This window comes from Blastocystis hominis, assembly GCF_000151665.1.
Source record: "Blastocystis hominis, Singapore isolate B (sub-type 7) whole genome shotgun sequence assembly, scaffold_2".
Classification (NCBI taxonomy): domain Eukaryota; class Bigyra; order Opalinata; family Blastocystidae; genus Blastocystis; species Blastocystis hominis.
The window spans coordinates 362,385-383,525 of NW_013171827.1; the positions used below are offsets into that span (position 1 = coordinate 362,385).

General features: G+C 44.8%; 11 protein-coding genes; 6 read left to right on the forward strand and 5 right to left on the reverse strand.

The window, feature by feature from the left end:
• Positions 1 to 210: 210 nt before the first annotated feature.
• Positions 211 to 1,472, forward strand: GSBLH_T00002573001 (uncharacterized protein; the record flags this gene model as incomplete). XM_013041044.1 has 5 exons in its annotated part: positions 211 to 252; positions 284 to 691; positions 723 to 834; positions 865 to 1,331; positions 1,365 to 1,472. The coding sequence occupies exons 1-5, from the start codon at positions 223 to 225 to the stop codon at positions 1,470 to 1,472; spliced, it is 1,125 nt and encodes a 374-aa protein (XP_012896498.1). The 5' UTR covers positions 211 to 222.
• Positions 1,473 to 1,579: 107 nt separating this feature from the next.
• On the reverse strand, positions 1,580 to 3,029 carry GSBLH_T00002574001 (uncharacterized protein; the record flags this gene model as incomplete). Its single annotated transcript, XM_013041045.1, has 4 exons — positions 1,580 to 2,220; positions 2,250 to 2,442; positions 2,481 to 2,834; positions 2,865 to 3,029. The coding sequence occupies 4 exons, from the start codon at positions 3,027 to 3,029 to the stop codon at positions 1,580 to 1,582; spliced, it is 1,353 nt and encodes a 450-aa protein (XP_012896499.1).
• A 1,192-nt stretch (positions 3,030 to 4,221) lies between these two features.
• On the forward strand, positions 4,222 to 4,545 carry GSBLH_T00002575001 (uncharacterized protein; the record flags this gene model as incomplete). The annotated part of the gene is made up of 2 exons (XM_013041046.1): positions 4,222 to 4,437; positions 4,474 to 4,545. The coding sequence occupies 2 exons, from the start codon at positions 4,222 to 4,224 to the stop codon at positions 4,543 to 4,545; spliced, it is 288 nt and encodes a 95-aa protein (XP_012896500.1).
• Positions 4,546 to 4,745: 200 nt separating this feature from the next.
• On the reverse strand, positions 4,746 to 5,845 carry GSBLH_T00002576001 (D-3-phosphoglycerate dehydrogenase). XM_013041047.1 has 2 exons: positions 5,780 to 5,845; positions 4,746 to 5,749 (listed from the first exon to the last, which is right to left on the reverse strand). The coding sequence occupies exons 1-2, from the start codon at positions 5,828 to 5,830 to the stop codon at positions 4,778 to 4,780; spliced, it is 1,023 nt and encodes a 340-aa protein (XP_012896501.1). The 5' UTR covers positions 5,831 to 5,845; the 3' UTR covers positions 4,746 to 4,777.
• Positions 5,846 to 5,950: 105 nt separating this feature from the next.
• On the forward strand, positions 5,951 to 6,902 carry GSBLH_T00002577001 (uncharacterized protein; the record flags this gene model as incomplete). Its single annotated transcript, XM_013041048.1, has 3 exons — positions 5,951 to 6,121; positions 6,154 to 6,239; positions 6,269 to 6,902. The coding sequence occupies 3 exons, from the start codon at positions 5,951 to 5,953 to the stop codon at positions 6,900 to 6,902; spliced, it is 891 nt and encodes a 296-aa protein (XP_012896502.1).
• Positions 6,903 to 6,916: 14 nt separating this feature from the next.
• GSBLH_T00002578001 (uncharacterized protein) lies at positions 6,917 to 7,027 on the forward strand (the record flags this gene model as incomplete). Its single annotated transcript, XM_013041049.1, has 1 exon — positions 6,917 to 7,027. The coding sequence occupies one exon, from the start codon at positions 6,917 to 6,919 to the stop codon at positions 7,025 to 7,027; it is 111 nt and encodes a 36-aa protein (XP_012896503.1).
• A 207-nt stretch (positions 7,028 to 7,234) lies between these two features.
• Positions 7,235 to 7,521, forward strand: GSBLH_T00002579001 (uncharacterized protein; the record flags this gene model as incomplete). Its single annotated transcript, XM_013041050.1, has 3 exons — positions 7,235 to 7,346; positions 7,381 to 7,445; positions 7,480 to 7,521. 3 exons carry the CDS (start codon positions 7,235 to 7,237, stop codon positions 7,519 to 7,521), a joined length of 219 nt encoding a protein of 72 aa, XP_012896504.1.
• Positions 7,522 to 7,588: 67 nt separating this feature from the next.
• GSBLH_T00007076001 (uncharacterized protein) lies at positions 7,589 to 8,083 on the reverse strand (the record flags this gene model as incomplete). Its single annotated transcript, XM_013041051.1, has 3 exons — positions 7,589 to 7,684; positions 7,714 to 7,917; positions 7,952 to 8,083. 3 exons carry the CDS (start codon positions 8,081 to 8,083, stop codon positions 7,589 to 7,591), a joined length of 432 nt encoding a protein of 143 aa, XP_012896505.1.
• A 720-nt stretch (positions 8,084 to 8,803) lies between these two features.
• GSBLH_T00002580001 (Tim23) lies at positions 8,804 to 9,515 on the forward strand. XM_013041052.1 has 4 exons: positions 8,804 to 8,984; positions 9,015 to 9,155; positions 9,187 to 9,312; positions 9,346 to 9,515. The coding sequence occupies exons 1-4, from the start codon at positions 8,879 to 8,881 to the stop codon at positions 9,474 to 9,476; spliced, it is 504 nt and encodes a 167-aa protein (XP_012896506.1). The 5' UTR covers positions 8,804 to 8,878; the 3' UTR covers positions 9,477 to 9,515.
• A 612-nt stretch (positions 9,516 to 10,127) lies between these two features.
• On the reverse strand, positions 10,128 to 11,470 carry GSBLH_T00002581001 (uncharacterized protein; the record flags this gene model as incomplete). Its single annotated transcript, XM_013041053.1, has 6 exons — positions 10,128 to 10,384; positions 10,414 to 10,581; positions 10,610 to 10,727; positions 10,761 to 11,125; positions 11,160 to 11,374; positions 11,406 to 11,470. The coding sequence occupies 6 exons, from the start codon at positions 11,468 to 11,470 to the stop codon at positions 10,128 to 10,130; spliced, it is 1,188 nt and encodes a 395-aa protein (XP_012896507.1).
• A 514-nt stretch (positions 11,471 to 11,984) lies between these two features.
• GSBLH_T00006450001 (uncharacterized protein) lies at positions 11,985 to 13,361 on the reverse strand (the record flags this gene model as incomplete). Its single annotated transcript, XM_013041054.1, has 7 exons — positions 11,985 to 12,000; positions 12,042 to 12,190; positions 12,227 to 12,298; positions 12,331 to 12,998; positions 13,032 to 13,132; positions 13,161 to 13,280; positions 13,312 to 13,361. 7 exons carry the CDS (start codon positions 13,359 to 13,361, stop codon positions 11,985 to 11,987), a joined length of 1,176 nt encoding a protein of 391 aa, XP_012896508.1.
• Between the last annotated feature and the right edge of the window lie 7,780 nt (positions 13,362 to 21,141).

Genomic DNA, 21,141 nt, shown 5'->3' on the forward strand with positions numbered 1-21,141 from the left:
CAACACAGGGAAATTTACAAAATGGAACTCAGAGTAGTCGCATTTGGTAGACAGATCATATCGGTACCACAAACTGTAATATGGGAGTTGATCAAATTGATATTTCAATACTAGTGTATTGTAATAAACAATACGGCCAAGGAAGAATCGAACCCAATCTTTTGTTTGGGACATTTTTCTAGATTATATATAAATTATATCCTATAACCTGTCATATAAATCATGTTCTCTAAGCTCTTTTCTTCAATTACCGTTGCTGGTGTAAGATTTCGATGAGATATAGAGAAAAGGGAAAAAGAAGGTAGAAGCATCCCCGGCGAGTGAAATGCAAAAGGAGCCCGAGCCTGTAGCATCCAAACCAACAGATCTGCAGGTACCAGCCAACATGCCAACTGAAAAGCCGTCTCCTGAGAAAGTCAGTGCTGCTCGTAGAAGGCTCTCCGTCGATGGAAATGATTGGATATTTGATGGAAACAAAGAGTTGGACACAACGAGTAAAGAAGATATTGTTGTCCCCAAAGACGACCAAATGTATAGAGTATATGCAGGAAAATCACAAAAGGGTTATATCTTTCAGAATCCACGCAAGGTGAATCAGGATACGATGCTGATTCACAAAGACGAGGCAACGAAGTCTCTCGTTCTGGGTGCGTTTGATGGTCATGGAGAGCATGGTCACTATGTTTCTGGGGTAGGAGTAGCGGGAGTTGTGTTATTTTCAGTTCATCAGTGATCACTTTATAAAGCATCTCTTGCAACATGAAAAATGGACTTCAGACATGAAAACTGCAGCTGTCGAGTCCCTCCTTCGAGCCGAAAAGGAATGCATAGAAAGTGAAAGTGTAGGTTGTTCCTCAGACATAGATCGGTTTATAAAGACTGACTTCAGTGGCACGACGGCAGTGATTTGTATTATTCGTGATGATTATTTACTCACATTGAATGTGGGAGACTCGCGTGCCATTATTGTGACCGAAGTGGGAGATGACTTCACTGTCACAGATCTGACACGCGACCACAAACCATCCATTCCTGAAGAAAAGGAACGAATCGTAAAGGCAGGAGGACGCGTCTTCAATATGGAATATGATGATGGTTATGACGGACCTGCTCGAGTTTGGCTTGCAGACCAGAATATTCCAGGTCTGGCAATGTCACGATCTTTGTGCGATACCGTAGCACATACTGTTGGTGTAATCTCGATTCCTGAGATAACGGAGCGTAAATTGACGGATGATGAGCGAGCTCTTGTCCTTGGATCGGATGGCTTATGGGAATTCATCTCCTCGAAGGAAGCGATTCGTTTGATTCAGGATTGTAAAGACCCGGAGGTGGGAACATGGGGGGATGGATATGATGGGTAGAATGCTGTTGAAACACTCTGTAATGATGCCAGGAAGCGATGGTTGGACGAGGAGAAGGTGGTCGATGACACGACAGTGATTGTCGTATTCTTGGGGAAAGAAAGCTGAGTGGAGCTTTAACTGTAATGATTGTTAATATTGTAATTATTATTACTATTATTATTAATAATAATAATAGTAATACTGATGTTGCTATAATTGTTATCATTGTATGTCTATGGCTTGCCGTCTGTTTGTTGCAAAACAGCCCACTTTTCCTTCACATTGTACTCGATCGTCTCCATCTCGGCGATCAAATCCTTCATAATCGTGTAGCTGATCTTGAAGCACTCTGCTTTGCACACTTTAGCCCATGCCATGAAGTACTCCTGGCAATCCTCTGCCACCTTCCAGCTCTTCACGAGCTTCTGAAGCGCTCCATAATTCATCTCGTTCATTCCCGTAGCGTGCTGGATGAAGAGCAGTGTGGATGGAAAGGTGCACGACGAATCGTTCTTTGTCGCTGTCATAATCGAGTCATTCACAAACACCGATTGCGTAGGCTGCACCAACGAGCCAACTTTGGAGCTCAGCTGCACGCCACCGAATAAGCAGCCCATGAAGTTGTTGCCGATGACCGTGTGATCGAGCGAGTAAAGAGAACCCGAGTTAAACGCGTTCAGGTGGATCTCATCGAGGTGCTCGTGCGAAACCACGTTTAAATCCGTGTCGCTGCTGAACAACAACGAGCTCACATTATTCTTGGCGCGAATGCACGAGCAAGGAAGCAGCACGGTGTTAATGATATCCTTGGAGGATGTCTCTCCTGTCACTAGATCCGTAATGTCTCGATTATTCTTGTGATAAAGCTCGTTGGCTCCGTGGGCAATCGACTATCCATAAAACCAAAAATCGAATCTCCTGCATCGATGAGCTGGCGAATGCTATAATCTCCGTTCACTAACAAGGTGTAGTTACCGTGACTGACTAGCTGTCCCTCAAGACCTGCGGCTTGCGCGTTGTTTCCTCGGCTAACATAGATCGTCAGATTGTTTCGCATCTTCCGTTCCTTGGGTGGATGGACTTCAGGGAGAGGGAACTACATAACGTCAAAAAGAGAGAGAGAAAGCACCCTACCATTATAGACTTCAGAATCAGAGCAGTGAGAGGATCATTCGTTACAGTACGAACATGAATCCCGCAGCGTTCATTCGACCCCAACTTTCCATCCTGGACAAAAAGAGAGGGTTGAGACGCAAGAAAAGTATCCATCTCGCCTTTCATTGTCTGAAATTGCGATTCAGTGGAAGTGGTGGCGAGCATATGCTCTTCAAAGCGATTTGCGACGACAAAGTTATTATTCTCATCCATCTTTCCGGGAATTTGTTCCGCCAGAGTCACAGCATCGGCGTTGAAGCACAGCTTGTCACTTGTCTTCAGCCAGTCAGATCCCTTGAAGTATTTCAAGCTTGTTTCCTTCTTTCCCACATACTACAATAAACCCTCGTAAAAACGCTCTACATCAATTTTCTCACTAAACAGAGGGAATCTTTCCATGTTCTTGACAATCTCATACTCGACCGACTCTGCATTTTCACTAAAAGCTCTTCTTTGGAAAAAAGCGGAGACGGAGCGAGTAACAATAAGACGAGACGACAAAGGATTTTGGAGGACGCGCGCCAGCATGAATCGGCAGCAGGAAAAAATGGAAAAAGTGGAAATCGTACTTTTTGATAAAGAATGTTACTCAACCGGTCAGAAGTTAACGAAGCATTTGATGAGAGAAAGGCTCTTCCATCAAAGCAGGTGGTTAGTACTTTATGCTCTGTAACCAATGGATTTCTTTTTAGTACGACTCCCATCGTACTTCGCATTCTCGAGTCTATCTGTGGTGATGTATACAAATTTCGTCGAGTAATAAGGTAGCTTGACGATTCCGGTCGCTCTTTCATTGCGTCGGGTTGGCTTTATGGGTCAATCGTCGGCATTTTACTGTTTGGGTATCTTGGTGACATGCTTGGTTACTATCGTGGAATGATTCTCGCCTCCTCTCTTTCTTTTTGTGGGTTGCTTTTAGGGTTAGGTTTCTCTTCTGTCTGTAACTTAGATTTCTGTCGTTCTTTTTAAACTTGCGAGTCGTTCCGTTCATTTATGGTATTTCTAGAATTATCACTGGTATTGGGAGCGGAGGAAGCGTTCCGATCGCTTTCACGCGTACTTCAGGCTCCCTCAACCAGTCGGAGGTGACAAGCAGCGGAGCGTTTTTACTTCTTCTTCAATCAAGCAGCTGGTTAGTGGGGCCAGTGCTGTTTTATTTTTTCCTTCGAGGTAACGAAACATCTCCCGAAGTATTGGTGCACCTTATCCAGGGTGTCTTGCTCGTTCTTTCTCTGCCTCCTCTGTGCTCGGTTCTGATTCTGCTTTCTTCTTCCCGCACTGTCGCCTTCGCACCTCTGCAAAGGGAGGAAGTGAAGGATGTCGAGAGTGCTCCGCAAAAGAGCCAGCCTATCTCGTTAGTGCGGGCTTTTATGGGAACAGGCATCTGCTGGTTTTTGTATGATTTGAACGTGGGTTTGGGGTGAGTGTGTAACAACTAGTCCTATGGATCGACCTTTTATTCTCACTTTGTAATGAAATCTCTGGGTATGAACAATGTGACTCCGCTGGAAAGCACGTATCCCTTGATTATTGCTGGGATTTTTGGAATCTTTGGGCAATTCTCGGCGTCGTTTATGCTGAAGAAGTGGAATGTCCGAAAACTCCAAGTCACTGTTTTTGTTTCGTGTCGCGATCTGATGTGTAGGGCTTTCTGATTCTGAGTCTGCTGTTTGTGCTGGTGGGAATTGGCTTTGGATGGGGCGGGAATGAGCCAATGAGCATGCAGAGGAAGGTTGGTATTTTTTTCTTTTTCTACATGACTTTCTTCTTCGCCAACTGTGGGCCGGGTTCAACTGTCTACATTCTCCCTTCCCTTGTGTTTCCCGAAAAGAAGTTGTCTCTCTGTCATGGAATTTGTGCGTGCTTGGGGAAATTTGGAGGCGCTCTCGGGTCCTCTCTCTATGTTCCATTGATACAATCTGTGGGTATGACGCGAGTAGGCTATTTCTCTCTTTTTTTGTTCTTATTTTAGGCGATGCTTTTTTCTTCGGTAGTAGCGAGTCTGGGTGTTTTCTGTACTCTTTTTGTCTGTATTGTTTGTTGAATGACGATGGTGGTGGTGGTAGTTAGTAGTAGTAGTAGTAGTAGTAGCAGCAGCAGCAGCAGTAGTTGTAACAACCATACAATAGAAGCAGAAATATCAAGATTCACTCTTCCCTTTCATAATAAAATCGAATCTACCACCACATTCTTCCACTCTAACCTCTAAAATACAAATTGCACTTTGTCTCCAACAAACAAACCAGTGTCTCTTTAATTTGCTTTACACATAATATTTATTGAGTGCCGGGGACAATCCAACGAGGATTCACCTCACCACCGAGCACACCCTTAAGAGCAAACTCAGCAGCAATCTCTCCCATGCGAGTACGAGTAGCAATGGAAGCAGAGGCAATGTGAGGAAGAACCACAACGTTGGGCATCTTCAGCAGAGGATTATCAGCCTTCATGGGCTCAGGATCAGTGACATCCAGACCAGCTCCGCCAATGATTCCCTCCTGGAGGGCCTTGGTGAGATCCTCCTGGTTGATCACAGGACCACGGGAAGTGTTGATGATGATGGCGTCCTTCTTCATCTGCTTGAACTTCTCCATGTTGAACATCTTGCGAGTGTGCTGGTTCAGAGCAGTGTGGATCGAGAGGAAGTCAGAACGAGCCAGAAGCTCCTCCATGGAGACGTACTCAATTCCGTACTCATTCTCCCAATCGGGCTTGCGGCGCACATCGCTGTAGATGATGCGGCATCCGAATCCGCGCATTCTCTTCACCACCTCCAGACCAATCTCTCCCATACCGCAAATACCCAGAGTCTTGCCCCAGATATCAGTTCCGCAGTAGCCCAGAGGCTCCCAGGTTCCCCATCCGTTGTTGCGGACAGAGTCAATAGCAGGGCTCAGACGACGAGTCGTAGCCAACAGAAGCGCAACAGTCAACTCGGCAACGGTGTGGTGCAGGACACCGGGGGTGTGACCAGTGAAGATTCCTCTCTTCTTGCACTCAGGAATATCAATGTGGTCGTAACCAACAGACATGGTGGCCACAGTCTTCAGCTGAGGACCAGCGGCATCGAAAAACTCAGCATTGATCTTCTCAGTAAGCATGCACAGGCAAGCATCGCAGCCCTTGACCCATTCCAAAAGCTTGTCACGAGGAATGGCCTTATCGGGGTAGTCCCAGTGAATCAGCTCAACGGGAGCGTCAGTGAGCATCTTCATGGCAGGGGCGGGGATCTGTCGGGTGACAAGAATCTACCTCTCAACTGAGATTCCAACTCTCACCTTGGGCTTGGCAGCCGAAGCGAAAGCGCGAACGAATCTAGAAGCTTGCATGTTACTTAACGTAAGATATAAGAATATTTTGAGAAAAGATCGTTGGAATAGAGAAATGGGGAAACAGAGAAATGGAGATGATACGGAAATACACGGAACTCTGTTATTTTAGACACTTGAATGAGCATTCTGAGACGACCTTTCATCACCGCCGGAAGTAAGTTACTCCAGACTACAAAGGCTTTTCTCTTTGACTGCGATGGCGTGATCTGGAAAGGGAATCAGCCCATCGCGGGATCCATCGAAACACTCAACTATTTAAAGAAAATAGGAAAACTCGTCTTTTATGTGGTAATCTTTAACCACGGTGAGTTCCAGTGTAGACAAACAACTCTACCAAGAGCAGGGAAGAGGTGTTGAAAAAACTGCGACACTTTGGAGTAAACTCCTCACTCGACGAGATCTTAACGTATAATAGCCAGATCCAATCCATAGTAGTTCGTCCTATGCCACTGCTCAGTATCTGACTACACTGCCAGATCCTGGAGAAGTTTACGTTGTGGGTGAAGAAGGGATTTTTGAGGAACTGGAAGCCGTTGGTATCAAGTGCCATGGAAGAGAAGACAATGATCAGCATGACATTTCCGCTCTAGAGCATATGAACACAAATGTCCGAACTGTTGTTGTCGGATTGGACCGATCCATCAACTATGTGAAGTTAAGTCGAGCGGGCTCCTACATCCGAGACTTTGGATGCACTTTCATTGCAACGAACACAGACGCTTCGTTTCCCTATCCTGGAGGTGTCATCGCAGGAGGAAGTGGATGCATTGTCTCGGCCATTGAAACGATCTGTGGAAAGAAGCCGGACTGCATCGTGGGAAAGCCAAACCGCTCATTTATCGATATTATTCGGCTGCACCATCCCCAAATCCAGATTTCCGATATGCTAATGGTAGGGGATCGTCTGGATACCGACATTGTGTTTGCTAGGAGAAATGGCATTTCTTCTCTTCTCGTTTTTTCGGGAGTCACGTCAGAGAGCGATATGAAAGCGTGCGATGACAAGCTTGCTCCTCATTTTTATACCAACTCTTTGCATGACTTGCTTCCCCTTCTGTCATCTTGCTAATACTCTCCTGTTGTATGGCTGATACTTTCCTGTCATCTTGTTTATACCCCCTGCCTTCCTTTTCATACACCCCCTTTATCCTCTTCCTTATTTCCTCCTCCTTTTCTATCCTCTCCACTTGCTAAACTAGATGATACGGCCGTTTTATAGTCATACACTCTGGACTGTTTTGTTTGATACAATCTTACCGACTCACTCTCAATACATAATCGCCATTATTATTCTTATCATGAATGCTTTTGTCTCCTTTCTTACCAGGTCCTCCATGAAACCAATGGTTGGCGCCGTAAGATGAGGCGTATATGCTTGATTTGTAGTTACGATACAACAAAATGACTTTGGGGTCCTCCTTCCCGAAGAACACGCCTCTCTCGCCAAAAAGAGGAAATAGAGAGTACTATAAAGGAAATGGTTGTAGACCTACTGGAAGACACACTTCACATGGTAGGGAGATGGTTTTTCAGGCCGTAAGATATAGGAGGTTATATTTGCGAAAAGGATAAAGCGGTTGTATTTGATGTTCCCGACCTTACCAACTTTAAGGTAGGAGATACGTCAGAATTATGGTAACTCGTAGTTGAAGCCCTATGTTGCATTCTCAACGCCAAAAGTAAAGTAACGTCCTTTTACCCTTGTTTCTTACAAAAAATAACTCGTATTACCATAGTACATTACACTTAACTGGACTATTTGTTCATTCCTTTCATCGTGTCTGCCATCTTGTGGGCATTCACATTCCACTGAAAGTGCTGGCGAGTCCGCGGAAGCTGTCTGCGGAACGTCTGCATCCTCACCTAATTTCCATTCCTACCTTTAGCGCATCCTGCTTGAGCGATGTGAAAATCTCGTTCAAGCCTTCCTGGATCTCGTCCTCGAACGCCGCAATCCTTTCAAATAACTTGGTCGCAACGCCGTTGGAAAGAGAGAGCTGAATAGGAGGCATCTCACGTCGCACGTTCATACGGACATTTCCGTTTTCAAAGTAATGGGAGGCGATGGATACGATTCCGGTAATCTACGACGTCTCAACATCAGCGTCTGTGTGCTACGTGAATCGTAGAATCCGTCATATCCACAGAGTATTGACTTACCCAGCGTCCACTATAGTAGCTGCTGAGCTTGATTAGCTCCCCAACAATCAGAATATCGAAGTGGTCGCCATCACATCCAACACTATCCATAAAAATATAGAGAAGAACCAAAACAAAGCACTCGATCGGTTGGAGAAACGATGCTCCACGTACTTTCTGCACTCATCGATCAGTGCTTTCTTCAACTGCAGGACTTGAGAACTGTAGGTAGGAGCTTCTTCAAAAGATACCTCCTCAGTAACGCTGTTATTTAGGTGATCAAACCTGTAGGATTTCTCCTTCAACACATCCCGATAAACGTTCGTCTCATCATCTAACGACCCAACGAGAAGAAGCGGCCGTTTCTGATTGGGAACGTCGACTAGCACGTTGTGACACAGATTGTACTCCTTTAAAAACTCATTGATAGGGCCTGAAGGTAAATCGACACCACCTAGCAAATCCTTTAGTTCTATAACATAGTCAAGTTTGTATCCGTGATTACCATCCAGAATGACATAGAGTTCCCCGGGAGGACTCTTCAACAAAAGATCATGGATAACTTCTAATTGATCTTCGGAAAGCGTTCTAGATCATAATTTAACGGCACTGCTGACTCACGGCATAAATTCCATTGTTGGTCTCACGTGAATAATGACAACTCCCTAAAATTCCTGTCGTGTGATCAAAAGGAGGTTATGCGAAAATGGATATTGGTCCCAAAGTGTGAATAGCCAAAAGGAAATTCGCGAAGTTTTCGACTTTTTCAGAAAACGTCCAGTTCCCCGTTTTTACTTCCCTGTTTCTACTGTGTGGTCAACAAAAAAGTGGCAGGGAAAAATGAGTAGACCTAATCCGTCTATTTTCGATATTGATGAGGACATTGACTATTCTAAGCTGTCCCCCATGCTTGGCTTAGTAGACAATGAACAGCCTGATTACGTTGATCAAGGTGTAAATAACAAAGCCTCCACAGCGAATAGTCACAATGTAGCAATGGTATATATTTCGGGTAGCAGTTTTTGTAATTCGTAATTGGTAGGCCTTTTGGTAGGAAGCCTGTATGGATCAGTAAAGGGTCTCAAATTATCTCCCAGCCCTGTTTTCAAAATTCGTCTCAACAGTATGCTTAATAATGGGGCCAAGTATGGAACCACTCTCGGAAATTACCTTGGGGTTTGCAGTACGTGCTTATTTTTATCCGTTCACTTTAGTGTGGATGTACGGTCTGGCAAATACTGCCTTACCTTACCTGCGGTTGGATACCTACACCACTCGTCATGACTATTTGGGACCTATCATTTGTGGTTTCACAACGGGATTTGTTTTTAAGTCGACTGGTAAGTTTGCGGAAGAAGTGGCCTGAACTGTAGCTGGTATTCGAGGTGCCTGCGTGGCTGGAATTATTGGGGCTGGTGTTATTACTGCCATTCGTTTCACACAGAACACCATATTACCGAAGTTGGGTGTTAGCAATCGGCGAGCCCACATGCTGATTCTTTAGCTTTAGAGTGCTCATTAGGGTGGATTGCTTTTTTCCTTTTGGTTGTTTGTTCAACAAAGAGGCCAGAGCTTCTTCTCCATCATCTCATCTATCAAAAACGTGACGACGAGATCACTGCGAGAAAGGGTTCCGCATAAACCTAATCATTATCTTCTCTTCCCATCTATTGACTTGGGTCATAACAACTGATCAAGCGCCGTGACAAGCTGCCGGGATTCTCCATCGCGATCTTCCTTCCATCACAGAGACAGTAGCCCTCCAGATACGAAGGGATCTTTTCATCACATCGGCGAGGTCGTGTGTCTTCCTTTCGAAGGGAGTTTGTCACGAAAAACCCTTCGCAGTGGACAGGATGGCCTGCAATGGGAAGACCTTCTCCCTTCAAACGGACAGAGCTCGGATAGGCAGCTGTGGGCTGGTAAGGAACCTCAAGTTTGTGTCCGATCGGCGTTTCTATGAGAAACGACTGCGCACGACTCCATTCTTGCAGGGTCAACATGTGATGATAGTGAAGATCGCCATCCACAATCGAAAACCCTCTGGGTAGGACATAGCGTAGCGTGAACACGACGTCGCCATGCGAATGGCCTTCTCCCGAGAATCGAATCAGAGACCTATCGGGCGTGCCTTCCTTGATCAGCTTCGATTGCATCACCACTTCGTGGAGAACATGCGTATTCTATCGATCAACCGAGGCCGTATAAAAAAGAGAACATTGCAGTATGGGCACGAAAAAGAGCTTCTTTTGGAGACACGACCGACTCCATGACAGAGAGGACACTCAAACTCCATGGTCACGCCTCGATGCGCCACACGCTCCGTTCCCTTCCCGTTACAGCGACGACACGGCAGGCCATTGCGATTGAGCTCCGCCTTGCAATACGGACAGTCGATATCGCGCGACCACGCTACGGTCAAAATCGAAAACTGGGACAACTGAATGTCTGGTTGAGATCTCGGTACATCGATTCCACACTGATTCCCATCGTAAAACGCTCGTCGCGGGCTTGCTTCGCTTCAGAACGCAGCGGCCAGCGGAAGTCGATGGAGGCTCCTTTCGATCGGAGGGAATAGGAAAGCGCCTGCGCCAAGGGCTGAGGCTCCTCTGGATGGCTCCACGCCGCCAAATGTACCATAGCAATCGGTGATTGGAAAATGGAGCGAGTCCGCTGACTGTAAAGATCGCTGGAACAGCAGCTTATGATTGCGGCCGTACACGCGAAAACTGAAGGGAACGCAGACTCCAGAGATCTAGAAGGGGAATGGGAGAGCGATAGACAGTACGGTGTAGGATCCAATCGGATGGATTTCGCTAAGCAATGCCTCCGTTCCAACATCCGACACCCACATCACCTGCACAGATTCTTTCATACGATTCTGCAGTGTGACACTCCCAGAACATCCCTTAGCAGAGTTGGAGCGGAGAGAAGAATCAAAGAGAGGACAATCCGAACGAGGAAGGGAAGCACAAAGCTTCTGACAAGTGAAAGGAGGGTGACGGCAATCCGAAAAAGCTGTGCGTCTCCCGTTTTCGCACAAGCAATATCCCGGCAATGACGATGGGACCACAGCTTCACAGGGAAGATCATGCGTTTCATCCCGTTTGGAATAGGGTGAGCATCCTTCTGTTGCTCTCCAGCCAACACATTCTAAAAGTAGGAAAGCGGTAAAAACGCTCCATACTCCGACATTCCTGGAAACAGGTCGTAGGAGGATGATTAATCTTTAATAAGGATGACCGCCAGTTTTCTCCGCAAAAACAATAACCAGAAATGTGAGAATCGATAATGGTTTGGCAATCCTGCAATTTGAACGAAAATAGTATTTCTACAGCTGTAACATGGTACTCTACCGTTTGGGAACCATTATACAATGCACTTGCCCTGAAGAACAGACAACTACCTAAATGACGTGCTACAAGTAATAGACAATAGAGAATGCGTTCCTGAACAAAAAGGATAGAGTAAAAGCAACACAAGAATAATAAAAGACATGGAATGAATTAAATATTGGAATATAATTTGAAAAGGAAATAGCACAAGAATTAATGTATTTGAATTAAAATGAGGAGAATCGATAGGAAAGTAAAGTAATTTTAATCAGATATATGGAGAAAGTAAATAATAACAAAACAGATTTGTTAGAATAATAGAAATTGTAAATAGCAAATAATAGAATTGAATTAATAAATGTGAGATTTGTTTTCACATTAATTCTTTTCAATAAATATCAATAATTTGTAATATTCTTAATTCTTGCATTCACATTTGTAATATTAGGTATTGTTTGTGAACTTAATGATATTAATCGAGTAATTTATAGAACAAAGAGCTCAACAACCTCACTTCTGCCTACATGATTCACACAGATATTGCTTGCTCTTTCTGAGCAGATCTAATCAATCACGTTCAACGAACACTCCGTACCAGATACATTCTCATTCTTTGACAGAACACAAGAAATATGAAACGATAAGTCGCATTTACTACATGTGATCTACTCCATCATTCACTCGAAGAGCGTCCTACCATGAATCCATAAGCAGGTTCGTGACAAGCAGCACACTTTTCCACTTTCGAATCATCGGAATGGGTCTTTTCTTGCTTCTTTACAGGTGGATAGGATTCTCCAGTCTTATGAGTGGCTTCAGAATGACTAGATCTCTTGGCTACGGGCGAATCCAACTGAAGAAGCACGGGAGGGGTTCTCTTTTTCTACAGACACCATCGAATGAATTGCATAATCAGTACCAGTAGCGCAAGCTCTTCTTCCAAAAGTCGAATCCGAGTCTCCAGGTTCGCTTTCACCGTCGCTACGGCTTCCTACATTTTGAAAACGTCCCATCGAGGGCTACAGAAAAGAGAGCAGCAGCTTCAGCGTGTTGATCTTCTCCTTCTTTTTGCTCTTTTTCCATTCCTGCCTTCGCTTCTTTGCTCGAAGCCTGCTCGATCGTTTCGGTTTGCTGCTGAATGATTTTCTCCAGAGCCTGAATCTGCTTCTCGTAACAGTCCAATCGCTCGGATAGTTTGGGAGCCTCGTCTTCTTCGATCGGCTTCTCCTGTAGTGGAGAAGGAATCGCCGGTGCCATGGGCTCTTTGGACGGAGCTTCTTCCCTTGGAAGGGGAGAAGCAGAACAAGTCTGCAGTTGCACAATGCGGGAAATGGCCTCGACGAGCAGCTGAAACAACCACTGCGTGTTCTGCTTGTACAGACCAAGCAACTCCGATTGCTGCTTCGACTGGTTCTCCTTTGAATGACCGTGAACGTGCAGTCGTACCACTTGCTCACAGGCGGAGTGCACTTCCAGCAAGCGCCGCTGGATTTTTTGGAGTTTGCTATCGACGTAAGAAAACTGCTGAGAATTCTTCGATTCCGATGCTTCTGCAGGAAGCACAGGCTTGGAGAGAGCGATTGCTTCTTGGAGAGAAGCTACAGTTAATGCGGAGGGAATATGGGAACCTATTTCACTTGTCTTCGTTTCACACAAGTGTTGGAGGGCTGTTAATTCTTGAGATTTGTATACTACGTATTACCAAAGGTTTCACTCTTTAATACAGATTTCGTTTTGGGCATCACATAGCTCTTGTTGATGAATGGAACTCATTCGATTCATTTCTCTCTCCATTTCAATGCACTGCTTTGTTGAAGAATCACACCTACTTATTCAAAAAAGAAAAGCGATACTTTTGTTTTAAATCCTCTAACTCCTCAGAAAATGATTGCTTTACGGCAGTAATGTCATTTCTTAAACTGGCATTTTCTTTCTGCAACTCCGAGATGTACAGAACAAGTTCCTTCACTTTCCTATAATCTCACGATCAAATGAATGGATTACTTCTCTGCTGTCATTAGAAGGACCATACTGCTTTCTTCTGATTCGCTCATATCGACAACTAGCCATTTTCGGAAATGGAGGGAAAATGAACTACCATACGTTGTCTGATTCTTGAGAAACGTCTGTTATGGACAGAATTCTTAAACAACCAAACAAAAGCTGATTTGGAAGAATGGATAGTATTGGTCATTTTTGCATAAGAGCTAACTTATGTTTTGTTACGCATTTTGATTTGTTTAGTATTTGAAAGACAGGATACGGGAGTCATAATGATATTGGGACTAATGGGTAAACACAACCGGTATGGTTGTCGTAAAATATGACTTCATTAACGTACGAGCGATTTCCTCACTTCCAATTAATTGCAATCATTAATATGATACAGGTTATTACTCTGTATTGAAAATGGCCATTTTGAATGATTCTAAAGGTGAGTGTTTTACTGTAGATAGTATGAGGTACGAAGATTAATTTTATTGTATGTAATGAATGAATTTGGGAGGCAAACATCTCTATGGATGTCTATAGATGACTTTCTCCAATTCAAACATATACATATAACTCAAAAAAAGTGCAAGCAATAGTGATATCCGTTTATCAATCACGCACTACTAATGCAGCCATAATATATCAGCATAATCATATAAGGTTGAGCAAAAAACAGAATTGTGATTAAAATTACATAGTGAAAAGTGTGCGATACTATTCTCTCTCCCCATACCGCAGAATCAACGGAATAGCATTTCTAAATCACTTGTTTGCTATAATAAACAATTATATCCTAACAAAACCTAATTATGATTATTTATTTGTTAGATAATTATTATGTTTTAATGTATTGTTTACTGATTATGTCTATTTTGTTTTTGATAATAGTATTATGATGGTACATTCCTTATCCAGAATAAACAAGTGAATTTGGATAAAGAGATGCAACTAGAAGGTTGACTTTTATATATACTGAGTAATAGAGAATGTATAGTATTGCAATTCAATAATGGAGTATTCATGAATCAAGGATTTATGGTCAATGAGCAGAAAGTGTTTTAAGTGATTGGAAATCATCAAATTGGTGCTATTTCATATAATGAAAAACAATCCATAGAAGTAGTAGTAGAAGGAATCGTGGATTTGGATCATGGAAGTCGATTTGAAGGCTTGGTATTGACAGAAAACAAGTTTGGAAATCCATATGGATATGGTGAAATGTATGATGATGATGGATTACTGATGTACCAGGGCATAATGATCAATTGGAAACGATTTGGATATGGAACGAGTTATCATAATAATTGTTTGATTGAATATGAAGGATATTGGTGTGATGATAATCGATTTGGAAGAGGAAAAGTGTATGATCGATATGGTAAATTAGTGAAAGAATGTAAATGGTGCAATGGTATAGAAAGTGATACTGACGTCGTATATGAAGGAAATGGAAGCAAACCACTGAAAATCGGAATGAAACATTTGAAACTGAGTGACAATTGTGTATTGGTTGATTGGAATGTTTCATTGTTGTATAATTTGGAATCAATCGAAATCGGTGATTATTGTTTTGGATCAGTGCAAACATTCCAAATCGATGGATTGAATCGATTGAAAACGATCAAAATCGGAAACAATTCATTTACTCAGAAAAAGAATGATTGTGGAATTGATAAATCGAAATCATTCCACATATTGAATTGTGAATCATTGGAATCCATTCAAATTGGTGAATATAGTTTCAGTGATTTTGGAGGCGACTTTGAATTGAAGAATCTACCACAATTACAATCCATTCAAATTGGGACAATTGGAAGTAGGTCAGACAATTTCTGTTACAGTTCATTTGTGATTCGAGGTATTGATATGATATTGAATATTTGAATGATGCATAGATCTTCCAAATCTACAATCCATTACATTAGGTAATTGGGCATTTGGTAATTCCTTATCAACAATAATTGAAAGTATTGAAGGGTTGAAATAGAATGATTGATATAGATCTTCCATCATTACAATCCATTCAACTCGGTCAATGTGCACTTAAAGGAAGAAATGATGATGATTCTTGTTCCTTGATAATGCGAAGTAATAATGAATTGATTGGTTATGATTTGTTTTGTAGATCTTCCAAATCTAACATCAATAACTTCTGAAGGAATTAGTTTCCTTAATCCTCGTGAAGTGACATTGGCAAGTATTTCTGAATATTGAATATTGATAGTATTTAGATATTCCAAATCTTCGAAATGTCAACCTACCTGGTTCATTCGAGAAAGTTCGATCGAAATCAATTTGGAGTATAGTTTGATTGATTTGATTTGATTTGTTCAGTGATTCGTCATTGTTTAGGAACATTTCCATTGATTGATTGATTGATTGATTGTTTGTTTTAAACCGATTCTTGATCACAATTCATGATTCTATAATTATCAAAATATCAATCCTGCCTGATTATTATGATGTTCTTCTTTACCATTTGAACAATGATACTGAATTACTATTAAGTGTTTTTGAATAGAGGATTTTTCGGGAAACTAGACTGGCAATTTCGGCCAAAGTTAGCCTCAAACCCTTTTCAACTGACTGCAAGCGTTGATCACGCAATATGACCACGGACATCTTGTTTTTTGCCTTTCTTAAAAATAAGGCGAGAAATGTTAACATTAGTTTATTTTCCTCAACTTCGCTGTGTATGATAAAGTGAAGCAAGCTATGAACGGTAAATTTCCAATTCCCCGACAGTACTCCATGCTCATCCAAGACTCACCTAGTAATGGAACGTTCTCGTGGTTCAGCTCGTACAAGTACAAGAATCCTTACACACTTCTATGACTGTCCTGTTCAGACTCAATCCAGTTATATTCAACAATGTGGATTCTACGAATGTGGTCACCAACTCGAATGACGAAGAGATAACGATTCCTCCTGGATACTACACGATCCCTGAAATCATTGCCATCCTCAACACCATGACTGATACTACATTCTCGATATCTACGAAGGCTTCGAGTTATGGGTGTATTTATATCCAATCTACACACACCATCGATTTCACCAATGCTCTAGATATTCGAGAAATCCTCGGTTTAGAAGGGCGAATGGTTATTCTATCCACTTCGTTCTATGGATCGAACGTGATTGATATCACGCGAAATCGCCAAGTGATCCAAGTGTACTCGACAATCGTGCGTTCCTCCGATCTGAAGATTGCCAACCAGAACAACAATCTGCTCACCACAATGATCATTGACGATCCCGAGGTTAATTACCTCCGCACCGTGGAAGACATCTGCATTCCGATGATAACCCGATTCGACCGATTGATGTTCCTGTTCCGCGATATGGATGGTAATATCATGCGATTGAACGGCGAATTCGAACTCCAGTTGACGATCGAAGATGTGTTTGATCAAGTGTCATCCTCAATTCTACCGATGAACCAGTTGAGTATGATGGAAGTGTTCGTCAATACTACGAAGAAGGAAGTGAAGCTGGACAATCCTCTATCATTCGATCAGTGATACATCTCGTCTGTGTCACTCTATACCGATTTCGTGTTGCACAACGTACCGACTTATCAAGAGATATAAATCGATGCAGGGAACACACCACAAAAAGTGTTAATATACAGAGGAGCCTACGACATCACGAATGGCATGAGTATGATCCGAGTGTACAGTAGTATCAATGCTCAAACATTCGGTCTGAAGAGTCTGCTGATCGATAACCTGATTCATGTATCGATGGGACTGAACAACATGATCACCTGGAATAACCTATCGATCGATGTGATTGAACAATCGAACCTAGATTCCATTGATTGGGTACTGACAGACGCGAATGACAATCCGATCTCCTTGAATTCGAATGTGTACATCTAATTCACGATATCTTGGAAGTACAACTTCAGTAAGGTATTCAAGAAGATAGATAGATAGATAGATATCAATGTCTATCTTCTATATATATACATATATATATCTGAAAAGTAATAGTTTGATTGTTGCCTCCAACAAATAATCAGCCAGATATGTGTCACAGCTTGATATTGGACAACTACTCATTCCCATAGAGTCCATTCTTATGGATTTCAGCTTTATCATCAACAATACTGATATCGCTATTAGTGAGTAATTCTATTCATCCTAATGAGTTGGGAACCAAAGCATTTCACTTTCATCAACCAACTCAAACAGCAAGTATTATGTATACTATTGTTATTCATGCTCGTAATAGAACAACATTGTGAATCACTTTGTATCCCTATTGAAGTGTACAATTCGATCCTTCCTTTAAATAGGAGATATTCTGCATTATTTGGCAGGTGGGGGATACTATATGGGTTAGAATAAGGGATAGTATTCTCTGGCAATATAACAAACTCTGATAGGTTCAGAGTGCATCAAAACGACAAAAACTGGACACCAACTATCCAAAAACCTAGAAACAGTGGAATATGAATATATCTCTATTTGTTCGTATAAAATATATTATGTATTCTACCTTATTTTGCTCAGTTCTTCAACGACACACCCACCTTTCTCACAAACTCTATTATTCGATTCTATTATACACATTTCACATATTATTACTATAAATGATAACCCAAAAACTGTTTATCGCTAGCTTTTCCATTTTCATTCCTATCATCATCTTCTACATACTCTATTTCTTTCTATCCCATCTAGATAAAATTCCAAATGAATAGAACGAAAAACAAAACACTTCCACTGGAAACAACACTCTTCGATCTATTCATTCCACAATATCCCATTTCCACTCATCTCCTTCCACTTCACAGTAAAAACAACTCCCTCCCTATTCGAAATCTATTCTTCCACTCATACCCAATTTCAACACTATTTTCACAATTGCACAATTCCTGTGTATTTTTGAAATCATTTGTTTTACAATAAAAGCTATTAGATTCGTCTTACTGGGTTTGAATGTATTCAAAATTTGGAATTGGACTTGTATGTCCTGTCTTTTGTTTTGTTTTCGGACTTCTATGTGTTTTTGTGTGTTGTGTTGTGGGAGTGTAAGTATTGTAGCTGGGATGGGTTCTGTCGTCAAGTTGGTGTGTTTGAAGAAGCTAGTGTAGTGTGCGCTATCGTTACTTTGACTAAACTGTGTGTGTGAAATATGCATCGTGAACGCATTCAATACCATAATGGCGGTGGACCCTGGTTCCATTTTTGCTGTGTGGAGTGTGCTCCGAGTGAGAATTTCTGTACTTCAAACTGTGCAACGTGGCGAACCCATTCATGCCATGTGGGACCGCGGATACATGGAGATAACTTGCAACGTGGGAGGTATCTGGTACAGGCACGACGTTCTTGCCTAGGATATCTGTTCTGTTTCTCGTATTTTCATTTTCATATTGTGAGGTGGTAGAGTGTGGTAGAGAGAACGGATTTGCGATGAGTGAAAGGGCAAACAATGGGAGCAAGACCTGTAGGTTTGTAGAAGCGGAGCGTGTGTGGAACTTGGGAGAATGGGACAAGAAGGCGGAGTATGCGAACTGCTGTGGACACGGTCCTCGCCTCTGATTGATGGGAGCCGAGTGAACTGGAATGGCCAGTGGGAGCAGGCGAGTTCCAAGACGGTGCAGTTGTGCATTTGTGGGTCTGTGGAGCATGGGAAGGTGGAGGTGTGCGTGGTGCGGGCGTGTGGGAAGTGTTGGAATGGAAGAGAGGTGAGGTGCGTGGCGGTGGTGTGCCCCGCGGACGAAGCGGCGGGGTAGCCAGAAGGGCACTTGGGGCAAGTGTTGGATACGAAGTGCGATGTGGACTAGTGGGGCATGATCACGGATGGGTGCAACGCCTATCAGCAGTGGGAATCGATCGATCGATCGATAGGGGACGGGCTCCTGCCAGCCCATCCTGCCGATGCTACGCTGCGTGGCGGGCGATGGGGCGAGGGACGTGGCGCTGTGGACGATGGGAGATGGGAAGCAATCCACGATGTACTGCACGAGCAATGTGGGCGTGGGCGAGGTGATCAACGACCCATTCGAGCCCATGAACATCCACATCGTGTTTGAATTGGCCGAGGCCACGTTCTCCTATCCCACCACCGCGATCTCCATCTCCGACAACACCATTGGGTTCGCCTTCGCCTTCGCGTTCGATGGCTCCTTCCCGCGGTTCTGCGAAGGCACGCACGCTCTACATCAATGCCAACAGGTTGGTGTCCCGAAACGGCCTCCCCTTCCCCGCGGAAACCCTCATCGCGACCTTCTCGACCCGCGCCGGCGTTCGGTTGGCGTTCGGTTGGCGTTCGGTTGTGGCCTGCTCGCATTGTGGAGAGCGCGATTGGGATGAGGGAAGTGGAGTAGGCGCAGCGCAGCGCAGCGTGTCTGTGCAGATGGAGGTTCCCTGGAGCCGTGGCATCTACGATGAAGCCCCGATGGATGGCCTTGATGGGCAGCAATGTGCAGAGCCAGTTCTTCGAGACGCGCTCCGTGTTGGTGGCGGGCGCCATTGTGAACAGCGTGATGGCCATCAGCTGGCGTGTCCGCAAGGGCGCCTCCTGGTCCGCTTTCGCGTCCTTCTCCGTCTACCGCCCCGTCGTGCTGCTGCCTCCCTGCCTCCGCGCCCGTCGTGCTGCTGCCGCCTTCGAAGCCACGCAGGTGCGCTGGGTCTGGTGGTGGTGCGAGCTCTTCGTGCAGGCCTTGGTTGGCTCCCACTCCCAGCTCTTCGCCGCCGACGCGCTCCTCCAAGAGGGCGACGTCCAGCAACCCGAGCTCTCTCTCTCTCTCTCGATGCGTGCGTGGCCTACTGGGTGCGCGTGGCGCTGTGCTCCGCCGCGTGCTCCATCCTCTCCGAGGCCTCCTCTCCCATCACCCTCGCCGCGTATGTCGTCGCGCCCGGCGCGGTGCAGAACCTCGAGGTGGCCGCGCTCTCCTCGACCTCGCTGCGCGTGCAGTGGGCAGAGCCGGCGGAGCTGGGCGGCGCCAGCATTCGGTACTACGTGGTGCGACGCTCGTGGATGGCGTCGATGGCCGTGATCCAGAGCGAGAGCGAGAGCGAGAGCGAGAGCGAGATCGCCAGCACGAACTGCTTCCTGGACCTGCAGAGCGTGCAGAGCGTGCAGAGCGTGCAGAGCGTGCAGCACGCGCCCATCTATCTGAGCGTGTCCGCGTTCACCGGGTATCTCTCCCGCCAATAGAAGATCCCCGCGGTTCTGTATGCGGTGTGTGTGGAATCAGGCGGAGGGCATTGAGTGGGACTGTGCGATGGCGATTACCGGATCCTTCCATGATCTCTGCACCGCCACGTGCGAGCTTCGCGCTCCCGCGACTTCCTCCTTCCTCCTTCCTCCTTCCGCCGAACCGTCTGGTTCCCCGCGGGACGCGATGTGTGGGACGTGTTGGAGGGTGGGATCCCCGCGACTTCCTACACGCTGGAGTGCGTCCCGAGCGAAGTGGGCAGTGCCGAGTGGATGGGCAGGCAATTCGGAGTGTCCACGATGGCCACGTCGGAATTGGTTGGGTGTTGGTGGTGGACGGCGAGCCAACCTCCTCGCTCACCGGTTCGCTCTGGGTGTGGGTGTGGGTGTGGGTGTGAGTGAGCAGGAATCTGGTGGGCGATGGGGTGGGGTCCGTGGCTCCCTACGAAGGTGTGCAGAGTCGACCGGGCTCTCTGGATCTCTTCCTGTCCAACTGGGCGCAGAACGCCACCGTGGTCTCCGTCACCCAGCCCCTCCGCCTCCGCCTCCGCCTCCGCTTCCGCTTCCTCTTCGCATACGACGTGACCGGCGCGCTCATCCGCGCCCACCTCGTCGATCACGCCGGTGTCACGAGGTTGCGTCCCGAATATTTCGTGCCGGAGTATACAG